This window comes from Theobroma cacao, chromosome 1, assembly GCF_000208745.1.
Source record: "Theobroma cacao cultivar B97-61/B2 chromosome 1, Criollo_cocoa_genome_V2, whole genome shotgun sequence".
NCBI classification, from domain to species: Eukaryota; Viridiplantae; Streptophyta; class Magnoliopsida; order Malvales; family Malvaceae; genus Theobroma; species Theobroma cacao.
This window is the reverse complement of record NC_030850.1, coordinates 32426045-32438028: the sequence shown is the minus strand read 5'-3', so window position 1 is coordinate 32438028 and position 11984 is coordinate 32426045. Positions and strand designations below refer to the sequence as shown.

The 11984-nt window shown below is 37.9% G+C and overlaps 3 protein-coding genes and 1 pseudogene across 4 annotated transcripts; 2 read left to right on the top strand and 2 right to left on the bottom strand.

Moving 5' to 3' along the window:
* Nucleotides 26-1481, top strand: LOC18613777 (annotated as a pseudogene).
* On the top strand, nt 2005-2822 carry LOC18613776 (ubiquitin-40S ribosomal protein S27a). Its single transcript, XM_018121307.1, has one exon. It carries the CDS (start codon nt 2115-2117, stop codon nt 2583-2585), a length of 471 nt encoding a protein of 156 aa, XP_017976796.1. The 5' UTR covers nt 2005-2114; the 3' UTR covers nt 2586-2822.
* Nucleotides 4173-8781, bottom strand: LOC18613775. Of its 2 annotated transcripts, none has more exons than XM_007051171.2 (8): nt 8290-8781; nt 6923-6956; nt 6444-6680; nt 6024-6113; nt 5108-5173; nt 4738-4829; nt 4598-4645; nt 4173-4507 (listed from the first exon to the last, which is right to left on the bottom strand). In XM_007051171.2, exons 1-8 carry the CDS (start codon nt 8628-8630, stop codon nt 4384-4386), a joined length of 1032 nt encoding a protein of 343 aa, XP_007051233.2. In that variant the 5' UTR covers nt 8631-8781; the 3' UTR covers nt 4173-4383. The 2 variants fall into 2 exon arrangements, with proteins under 2 accessions (XP_007051233.2, XP_017969830.1); XM_018114341.1 differs by lacking the exon at nt 8290-8781 and adding an exon at nt 7233-7648.
* Nucleotides 10361-11610, bottom strand: LOC18613774 (short-chain dehydrogenase reductase 3b). The gene is made up of 2 exons (XM_018120212.1): nt 11469-11610; nt 10361-11308 (listed from the first exon to the last, which is right to left on the bottom strand). The coding sequence occupies exons 1-2, from the start codon at nt 11480-11482 to the stop codon at nt 10528-10530; spliced, it is 795 nt and encodes a 264-aa protein (XP_017975701.1). The 5' UTR covers nt 11483-11610; the 3' UTR covers nt 10361-10527.

The following is an 11984-nucleotide window of genomic DNA, read 5'->3' as shown; positions in this document are numbered from 1 at the left end:
AATACTCTCACTGGATCAGCTTGTTCTTCCATCTCCACTTTCATATAACTGTTAACTTGCATAAAGCTACCAGGATCGTTCACCTGATTCTCTGCCTTAAGCTTCTTCTAATTTGCTTCCAAGCAACTTTTTCATTGATAAGTACTACTATTTCTTCTACTATATATCTGGTACAATGAGTTTTTTGTGCACAAAGTTTGGCATTATTGCCCTGGTCTCTTTCATGTTTTTCTGTTCACTGTTCTCCACAAAGGCTTCTGCATCAGCAGCATCTTTGAAGGTGGGCTTCTATAAAGGAAGCTGTCCATCTGCTGAGACAATTGTGAGAAAAGCTGTAAATAAAGCTGTGTCGCGTAATCCTGGCATAGCTGCTGGACTCATCAGAATGTATTTCCATGACTGCTTTGTGAGGGTATGCTCATTTTTCAACAATCTCTAGTAAGTTATACTGTCTTTTTGGATAATATTTCTTCCTCCTCTAACTGAATGCAACTCCTTTTTTGTGTAATTCAGGGTTGTGATGCTTCCGTTCTTCTAAAATCCACACCTGGAAACCTAGCAGAGATGGACCATCCCGCTAACAATCCAAGTTTACGAGGTTTCGAGGTTATTGATGAAGCCAAAGCCCAAATCGAGGCACTATGTCCAGGAACCGTGTCATGTGCAGACATTCTTGCATTCGCTGCCCGTGACAGACCTACAAAACTGGAGGAATTTACTACGCCATTCCAGCTGGACGTCGAGATGGCCGTGTCTCTATCAGTGATGAAGTGACACAAAATCTTCCCTCTCCTTCTTTCAACGCAGAACAAAATTCTCAAAGGTTCACAAGAAAAGGAATGTCGGTCGATGAGATGGTGACTTTATCAGGGGCACATTCCATTGGTGTCTCACATTGCTCTTCATTCTCTAACCGCCTCTACTCTTTCAATGCCACTCATGCTCAAGATCCTTCTCTGGATCCTAACTACGCAGCTTTTCTGAAAACAAAATGCCCACCCCCACCGACTGCTGGGGCTGGTAGAGATCCAACGACAGTTGCACTTGACATGGTGACGCCCAATCGCCTGGACAACAAGTACTACAGTGAACTGAGGCGTCGTCGTGGTTTACTGACATCCGACCAGACGCTGATGGACAGCTCTTTGACCTCAAGAATGGTGTTGAACAATAAGAGGGACGGTGCACTGTGGGCTAAAAAGTTTGCCAAGGCAATGGTGCACCTGGGATCCCTTGATGTTCTCACAGGGGCACAAGGTGAAATCAGGAGAATTTGCTGCGTGGCGAACTGATCTTAGCCGAAATTATTTTCCCCGTCTTGTTTGGTTTCATTTTTGTTTCCCATACTCCTTTCTTAAGTCTTTCATACTCGAAAATGTTTTGTGTTGTTTCAATTACTTATGAAACATTCCAAGGGATGGGTAAATAATTTCTCTCATAAACTCTTTCAATGGAATCAATGATCGTTGTTTATATATTTATTCGCGTTCCTAATGTCACAGTTTCTGCATGGTACTATATCAGATTTCTCTATTTACTTTTTATGTATATCATGTTAACATCTATCGTAAAGCAGTTGTAGTTTTATTTTTGGTGGTACAAGGTTGCAACATATATATGTACACAAGCGAATTATAATTATAGTTTCATCATAGACAGTTGAATTTGCTCTTTATCTAATTTCATCAATCAACACCAAAGTTAAGAAAAAGGTGCAAATTTAGTTTTGTTTGGCTTATGACAAGTTAAAAACTAAAACAAAAAGAATAAAATTAATAATAATATATAAATATAGAAAACATTTTTCTTTCACAAAAATTATAATTTCTGTTAGTATATTCGAACTGCTTTTGGTCATTCAAAAATAAAATTGAAAAAAGAAAATATTTACATTAGGCTTGGGCTCCCATATATCTCCGGCCCAAATGGTAATCTAAAGCCCGAAGCCAAGATACCATGGGCAATTTAGGTACTTTCAATCCCTGCCCCCACTCCCACAAAACCCTAACCCCACCCTTTTTTTCTCCATATGAAAACCCTCATTCATCTCCCATTTTGAAGCCCTAGCCGAAACCCCCTCCTCTACTTTCTCTGCATCCTCAGCCAACGCAAAGATGCAGATCTTCGTCAAAACCCTAACGGGGAAGACCATAACCCTAGAGGTCGAATCCTCTGACACCATCGACAATGTCAAAGCCAAGATCCAGGACAAGGAAGGAATCCCACCGGATCAGCAACGTCTCATCTTCGCCGGCAAGCAGCTCGAAGACGGCCGCACCTTAGCCGACTACAATATTCAGAAGGAATCCACCCTTCACCTCGTCCTCCGTCTCAGGGGTGGCGCCAAGAAGAGGAAGAAGAAGACATACACCAAGCCCAAGAAAATCAAGCACAAGAAGAAGAAGGTCAAGCTCGCGGTCCTCCAGTTTTACAAGGTGGATGAATCCGGGAAGGTTCAGAGGTTGAGGAAAGAGTGCCCTAATGCGGAGTGTGGGGCCGGAACGTTCATGGCTAACCATTTTGATAGGCACTATTGCGGTAAGTGTGGGCTCACTTACGTTTACCAGAAGGCCGGTGGGGATTGAGTAGGGTTCGACTTCTGTTCGGCTCGTGATAAAAATGGATCTATAGTTTTTAAGTATGAGTTTTAGGATTTTTATTTTCAATAATCGTTGGACTTTTTATTTTTGTGTTATTTTTTATTATGTTACAATACTTTCGATATGATTTTGGAGTTTTGGATCATTAATTTAGCTGTTTGAAACAAATTATGCGGTTTTCTACTTATTTATGTCTGGTGGATGACTGATGTGGTTCTTTTATTCATGTTTCTACCTTTATGAATGGTTGTTTGTGCTCTGGTGAATAGATGTATGCTTGAAATATGAAACTTCAAAAAGCCATGGACCATTTGAATCTTTATTCAAGGTTATATTAATATTTCCTACCTTTGAATGTTTAACCACTGTAAGTGTTATTATTGGATTAGAATTCTTCTGTTAAACAAATTGTTGATTGAAGTTCTTTTTTGGGACCCAGACTGTTGTTTGCTTTATATGCCTGGCATAAAATATGGATTTAGTTCCTTTGTACAATAGAGCAGAGTGGATCTCTGAGCATTGGAAAGGGGTTTTTTTATTATGGAGAGGGTTGAGTGACTCGAGTCTTGTCTGATAAAAATGAAGTGACAGAAAAGGGGTTATTTTTAACCAATCACTTAAAGCTATATAAAACATTACTGGAGTTATGGTTGTGTTCTTCATTTCATAATTTTGATCTAAATCATCTAGAAAACCCGGCATTCCATTGTAGAATCTGTTTTCACTCTTTTAGTTGTCTATATATTGAAGATACTTCTCATTACATACTGGTTGATGCGGTGGTAAATTCTGCATTACTGTTCCAAGGAAAACAAAATATCTTCACTTAGAACTATTTTGAAACCTTCCAGAGATGCTTGTTGAGGTTATGGAATGATAGAAGGTATCACCTGTCTTATACATGTTATAAGGTATCCTTCATGTGCATGAATCTGCAATTTTTTGGTGGTGTTTTATGAAATTGTTGCAGAGTGTTCTATTGGTCCTTGTCTGTTAATTATGGGAAGCACGAGAGTGAAACCGGTTGGGAAAATGGGTGGTGTTGAAGTTTTCCTCTTTCCGTAATTGGCTTTCTATCCACCTCAAGAGTTTCACAGAGGTGGAAGTGGAATGGAATCCACTGTCGATTGAAATTGAGTTTAAGGCTTTAAGCACATGAGAATCAGATTATATGCTGTGTTTTATCCTGCCCTAGTTGTAGGAGGCCTCCTCCATGGTTCAATAAGCTTCAATGGGCTTCTCTTGACAGTTTTAAGTGGCCCAAACTAGCCTTTTTGGTGAGATGATGTCTCATTGTCTCTTATCATCACAATTTAAGTAAAGCAAGGAATTAGAAATCGAGTTATACACTGAATATGGCGGCCTATGCCCTTCACGATTGTTTGTTGCTAATTGCAGAAAGTTTTCTTTGCATCCTTCGACATCCAATGAAGAAAAATGATTTCCTTACTCTGCATACTTACTGTATTAAATTATCATTATCCATAGATTTTAACTTCCCTACCATTTGCTAGATGCAAACAGATAATAGAACCCTTGTAAAAGTAAAAGTAATATATTAAACATATCAAATAAGCCCAAAAAAATAAGGGGTATATAATTTGATTTTGGTAGGAATGCTGCAGTACTTGTCCAAGTGTTAAAATTATGTAACAAAAGGTGTATAAACCACAATCTGTGGAGGGAATGGAAGCAAAACCCCCGTCTTCATATACACAAGCATACAATCAAAACAGATTACCACATCCAAAAGCAGTGGATTTGAAATAAATAAAGAAAGAAACTAGTACGAGTACGACCTCACAAAAACATGAGGGAACAATCTTGGGAGGATCGAATTTTTGGCTTTTACAATCAGTGCATATATCCCATAGCAGGGGATGTGAACCACAGCCAGGGCGAAGTACCTGTACAATGCATTGCATCCAACATATTCTTATATTAAGTGATTTACAGTCGAAAACGGGGATGGGATATAAACTGTGTTAGCCGCTTACCATAAAGGAGCCCATGGGGTATCAAGCTCGAGGAAAGGATATGGCCACCTAGTTTAGTACGAGCAGATGTTACTAGTTGTTTAACCAGAACTTAGAGAGACAAGAAGGCAGTGCAGAATCGAGAAAAGATCTATGCTTACCATGTAAAACCGCAGGCATGAAGGACCCACTGGAAAACAACATACAAACAGCTCCACTGAACAAAATATGCAAGCCGGAACCAAGGAAATGGCTGACACAAAGGATGAGACCTAATTAATATTAACCCGTGGAAGCAGTAACTCATAAAGGAAATCCATAAATTATCTATGTTCCCTCTTCCTTCATTTTTCTTTCATTTTTTCTCCCTTTTTTCGTCTTCTAACTCCCCTCTCTTGACTCATTTAAAGATATCCAACATTGTGGCTGAGCACTAATTGTGTTATGAGAAACAAGTAGAATTTATATGAATTTACTGTAGAAATGAACAGCTTTTAAGAAAAGGATTTCCCTTAGTGCTGCAATACTTACAAGGCTATTGAGAACGGTATCTAATATAAGAAAAACAGCGTTCAAAGTGTGCATGCAGCCCATTAACTGTCAGAAAGAAATAAACAAGAATCAGTGAACATTCTGGTAATTCACCATCCATTCTAGGATTCCAGCATGATTTATAACATCATATAAGCCAGTAGTGCTTAGAGGCTTGCAAATAAAACTTAGTGGCAAGCATAATTCTTACTTATCGATTGATAGTTTTTTCCACAAGTCTGTGAATGAGTAAGGAGAGGTGGTAACTGGAAAGAAAGCATTCTAACATAATTTTAATCATGTTGCCATATGAACCACTGGTTGAATCCAATTGCAGTCATTAAAAATTTGTGGTGATGATGTTTCATATATAAACCAAAAGGGAAACAAGGGAAGGTTATTAGAAAAAAAAATTTGCAGGAGAGAAAGAAAAACATGCAGAATATGCATGATGGTACCAATCACATAGCATTGAGCAGCAGTCTGTAAGGAAACACAACACTCAACAAGCATTTTCAGGTAGCAGAAAAGTAGTATGAAACAGTTTAGTTTCTACCATGTAACTGTCCTTTGTGACATTTAATTCAATGATTCCGCAGGAAAATTTATTTGAAGAACTTTAAGAAGGGGACAGGAGAATAGTAGTCAATAAAACATTGTACAAGATTCATAGTATAGATAACTGAACACAACTGAGACATAAACTTTGTCAAGCTCTCTTGTGTAAGTGCAGTCAACTCTAATGATACTATTATGGAAGATGCATGAAGCATTTTTGACTAAAGGCCAGTCAAAATTCATCTTTCAACAAGCTTAGCAGGAACTGAATAAACAAAGCAGATGCCAATAACCTTTCCATCAAATTAAGACTTTTCCATAAATGTAGCATAGACAGTTTATATGAAGTAAATCTCACCATGTTCAGTCCAAGGTGTGAGTTTGATAAAAATGGAACAATAATACACCAAAATACGATGTCTGTCAGGATGACAGCACCTCCACAAGTCTGCAATGAAGCGAGAGTAAGGAATCAGTTGTCTGCAAGGAAAGAAAGACAATAGTCCAGTATTAATGGTCTCGAGGCTCAAGCCATTGGCGTTAAGGCATGATGCTCAGAACACTTAATATAGCTGTGATATTCTGTCTTTGATCAGTGTTGCTTCGAAGTTTTTGGTAATCATTTTGTACAAATGAAAGGGATAAACATCATATTAAAACACAACTCATTGAAGTGTTAGCTGGACCTGAATGACGCATTGCACGTGAGAGATGGGAGAACTTGAGCTATAATAAGCTTTTAGGATGGACAGAAAAGTTGGATATCTTCATGACTGACCTGATATATAGTTTGCATAAGAAATCCCCAAAACCCTGCCCTTTGTTGAAACTCCTCCTGAGCATAGTGACTCTGCAACTTGATTTTACCCCTGACATCTTTTTCCTGATAATTTACAGAGTTTGCAGTCGTACCCTCTTCGAAATCTCTTTTCAGAAATTCATCCCTTGCACCATTTTCAGGAAGAGGGGTACTTAAGCACACCCAACATCCATAAGCAGATATGACAGTCCCCAGCTACACAGAGAAAGGGCATATCTTAAAGAGGGGCTACTTCAACAAAAAGAATGTAGTTTAATCAACAGAGAAAAAGGTATGTAATTTTGTATTATTGAAATCACGTTATATGTATCTGTTCATACATGAAACAGAGCTTGCGTTTTAAAAAAAAGAAAAAAAGAGAGAGAGAAGCTACAATAAAAGAATATTACTACTAGGAGAAGATAACGGTAGAAATGGGATTTAAATTCGTTACATACCGCAAAATAGACCAAAACCAATGCAAATGTCCACCTGCAGAGTTGTTGCATCATAGATTAGGTATCAGAAACACTCATTTCTCTACTAAAGACAAAAGGATTTAACATCATGAAAGGTGGAAAAATTATAACAAAAAAGTTCAACATAGAATGAAGGAAAATATCTAGAACATTAATCCAACAATATGACAGCACGTGATTATTTATTTTTCTTTTCCTTCAATCTTATTAGCAAATGCCAAGTATAGTAAGTAAAAACTAAGAAGTATGAAAAACAAAAACATGAGAGAGGGATTGGATATAATCTTACTGAGTGTAGAAATAGAAAGCAAAAGCTCCATCCAAGGCAACAATCTCATACAGTATCCGACCCAAGCATACAAAAGCAAAAGCTCTATAACATAGAAGCCAGCAGGGGTTGAGCTTTCTCCACTGTGGCTTCCAAAAATCATCGAAGAATAATGGGTCTGTTTTAACTTTCTTGATGACATATGAAGCTAAAACAGATGGGGCTACGATGATAAATGCACACACTGGAACTTGCCATCTAAACCAGTACCCGAGACCTTCATCGTCCGAATTAGACATTTCTCACTGGATTAAGGGAAGTAAAGAATTGGGACTTGGGTGAAAGTTAGGAATATGAGAAAAAGAAATGGAGTTTGTTGATCAGAGTTTTCCCAGTTTTTCCTCTCTCGGGGAAGAATGGTTGCTTTGTTGGCGGTCAAAGGTAAAAAGGGTAGTTATGGAAGTTGACTTGGGCAGGCTCCGAATTTAGCTGGGGTGGGCATTGTTGAATGTTTTAAGGAGTCAACCCACGCTCATGTTCATTTGTTTCAGACTTTCTGGCCCATGGGATTGGACCCTAAGAAATGGAAATGTAGCATTGGGTTTTGGGCCTTTTGGCATGGTTGTCAACTTTTCTCATTGTTCTTTATCGTTGAAAATTGAATTTCTTACTAGTGATTACAGGTATCACCCAATTACCTACTCGGTAGTCCAATTTCTTCTCCAAAGATAACTAAATTTAAACAATTTGGGTTTTATATGGTGAACAAAAAATAATAATAAAAAGAAAAAGAATTCTCATTATTATTTTCTCAAGTGATCACAAGACTATTAGTTGCTCACCAAATGGTCCCACCCTATATGGTAACCAGTAATGTTTTATGTGAATGCTTGTTATTCAATCTATGGCAAGAAACTCCCTTCCCATAATAAGCTATAATTTTAAAATGTTTCCTTGTGATCTAATCAATTACCTCAAATGAAATTCACTAATATTGATGACTGAAATGGCTAAATATGCATAGAAATACAAAGGGAAAGATACACAAATGTGTGGAATCAAACATGAAGAAACTTACTCAGTGTAGTAAACGAAGATGGTTGCATCCCATTCGACTATGTCCCACGACAAGAATCCGGCCATGACTGCAAGTGAAACAAAACGAGTCAACACTAGCCATCCTGGGTGCACCCCTTTCCAACAACTGGTCCATAGCTGGTTGGAGCCAACATGAGCCCTTGGTGTGGCACGAACGAACCCATCAGAATCCGGTCGGGCCGCTAACAGACTCTCGTATACGCTGTTGTCCTCGCATCTAGACGCAGCTTCCTTTCTCCATAGCACCCATAAGGACCCAATGAAGGCCGCCACCACAATGCCAAAACAAATGAAATCATACCAATATACTACAAGGGCCATGGTTTAGACTAAGGCTGCTGGAATCTTGCCCTTTTGCAATGCAAGGCGATTGATGTCAAAGTTTCAGGGGAGAAGGGCGTCTAATGATCATCATTGGTGTAAGATGTCGAAGACTAGAACTTTGTTTTGTTGAGTAGAGATTTGGCTGTTGAACTGGATACACGAATGGTAGTTTTGACTGTTTGGTTTGAGTCTTTTGAATCACGTTTACGGTGAAGCTTTTTTTATTATTTTTTCAAAGAAAAAAAAAGAATAGTTCAATTTGACAGAAAGGGGAATCTGGTCGGTAAATATATATACATATATATATATATATATATATATAAAAGTTAAAGGAAAATCCCAAATAGGGTTCGGACGATTTTCGTTGAAAATTCTAGTTTGCTCAAGAAACCTGACATGGTCCGTCTGTTTCTTTCTGATGATCAAATTTTTTTGGTACCCGCCAATTTTATCCGATTATAGTCTCTTAGATTTGAGCGAACAAAGGCTAAGCATTTTTGCCTATAATTATATACATCTCAGGGAAGTTCCATCTTTGAAGAAAATTATACCAGTAAAATCCATTGAAGTGAAGCCTGATCAGTTGATTCTACTGGCATTAGCTAGACCAAAACTCAAAAAATTCCTGAAGGAGAAAACTGACTTAACATATATGTATATGTATATTTATTTCTCCGGTGAATGTGCTATCTTCTCGTGCTAATAATGCATAGTATTTTTTTAAGTTGAGTATAATATTTTTATTAACAAAGCATGTGTGTCTGATTGTTACACTGTACTTGGATGCCTATTTAGTATTTTAAGCATGATTTGGTTGAAAATTTGGATTAAACTTCTGCTGCTAATCTTTGCATGAACTAGCATGCCTCCTTACAGACTATAGATTTAATTATGTTTAATATAAACTTAATTCAGAAGCAATTTTAGAAGTTGTTACTTTTGGACTTTCTGTACAAAAGCATCTTCCTCCTTGCAAACCATTATTACCACCAGGAAAGTTAAATAAAGTTTGGGAAATAAACAGAAGAAAAGAAAATACAGGAAAAGCAAAACAATAAAGACAGAAAAACTTCGAAAGCCATATCGTGATCCTTAAATTAATTTTTAATGGTAGATGTATAGAGAGAAATTATAACATTATGGTGTGGCCTTTTTTATTGGTCAATAAATGCACAGTGGCAGAAGAATAGGAGCTTGCGATCGTTTGAGCAGCATAAAGGAAAGCACTGGCCGGAAACCAATTAAGAGTTTTTCTCTTCTGGTATTTCACCACATGAAGAGCTGTCACCGAATTCATGTGCTAGTCTTCTTGGCTTCAGCTTCAAGTTTCTGTTATCCTTTCTGGCACTAATTAAATTGTTGGTTATTGTCTTAATATCGCAGCCAAAGCTGCGAGATAGTTAACAGCAAGCCTTAATATGCACTATGACTCCTCCCACATTTCAGTAAGGATTTTTGACTTTTACTAGTGAAAAGATTCAGTGATGAGGGAAGATTCAAACGTCAGAATTTTTCTTGGTGTTTCATATTCTCGAATATTTTTGAGTGGAAAGGGAAAAAAGAAGAAGCAAGTATTCGAGTATAGAAAGAGTGTATATTTGTTCTTTTGATGCATATTGTCCTTTACCACGAAATACAGGGCTGAAAATCAGAAAATGAAACACGGGAAGAGTGGAGAAAGCTTGAGAGTTGAGACATTGGCAGACAAGACTGATGGATTTGACAAGTTAAAAATAGAAAAATATAACATTGCTGATTATAAGGAAAATGCACATGGAATGTGCTGGTAACAGGGTTTGACTCGCAAAAGGACGCTTTGCTTATAAAAGTTCACAGAGAAGCAGACTTAAATGCCAATCTATTTCAAATATTGGCTTCGAAACTATGACAACCATTAATTTGTAAGTGTTGAAAAACTGTGATTAACCACTGTAAAACCTCCATCAACTGCCAAGTTTTGCCCGCTGATGTAAGTGGATTCATCAGAAGCAAGAAACAATACAGCCTCTGCAATGTGCCTAGCCTTCAACACAATACCTTTCAAGTTGCTCACTGAACAACTATTGGCCTCCACTTCACTTGGTTTCCAGTTGTAACTATTACAAGCAAGAGGTGTAGCAACTCCATATGGAGAAACGCAATTGACTCTGATCCCATAAGCCCCTAGCTCGCTGCAAGTTGCTCGGACAAGGCCTACTATGGCATGTTTTGATGTAGTATAACCATGCGGACCGGTCCCTCCTAGGGAAGATGATACACTTGCAGTGCATATGATGGATCCACGGATATTTCTTGCCACCATTGTACGAGCAGCATGCTTGATCGTGGCAGCGACACCTCGAACATTTGTGGCTATGGTGTTGTCAAAGCCATCCATGTCAAGTTCTAAGATTCCAGTTAGCGGGCCGAGGATACCAGCATTGCTGAACAAAATGTCCAGCTTTCCATATTTCTCCACCGTGTAACTCACCGTTTCCTCAACCTGCTTCTCATCTCTTACATCGCAGTGGTGGTAACTAACCTTGTCTAGGCCTAATGATGCAGCAACTTGATTCCCCAGATCATCCTGGACATCAGCAATAACAACAAAAGCCCCATGTTCTGCAAATAATCTCACCGTCTCTTCACCAATCCCACTGGCTGCACCTGTGATAAGTGCTACCTTACCTTCCAACCTAGAAAATCTCATACATAAGAAATGTTAATCTATAAATGTGTTTGCAGCATTGGAGAAGACAATTAAGAGTTGGGAATTTTTTGAGATGCAATACCAGGAGAAAGAATGTCAATTCACACAGGCAGATCTAGCAAAGAATTAAACAAAAATAAACTTACCTTGGCTTAGACATTTGAGAAGTCTCTTTGTGAGCCTGCTCAAACTTTTAAATAAGACCCTCGGATCTGATGTTTATCTGACCTCGTGATCTTGCCTATTTATAAGATTTACCAGGCTGCGGAAGTCGATCAGGTCAGGATTATGCTTTTGTACTAACTGTAAGGTCCTATTGATTGTTTGTGCATGATAAAGATTAACATACCAGTGCATTTTAAAAAATAACTCTTATGTTTTTAAAAATAATTTTTTTTATAATTTTAATTTTTTTTAATCAAGTTGGACAAAATTATCCTTAATGAAATTATACGTCATGATGTTACACGTCATATACAAAAACATATTACACGTCATAGTTAAGTTATTACATGTCATGTGCAAAAATATGTGACACATCATGGTTAAGTTGTTACACGCCATGTACAAAAACATGTGACATGGCATGGTTAGGTTGTTACATGCCATGTACAAAAACATGTGACACGCTATGGTTAGGTTGTTACACGCCATGAACAAAA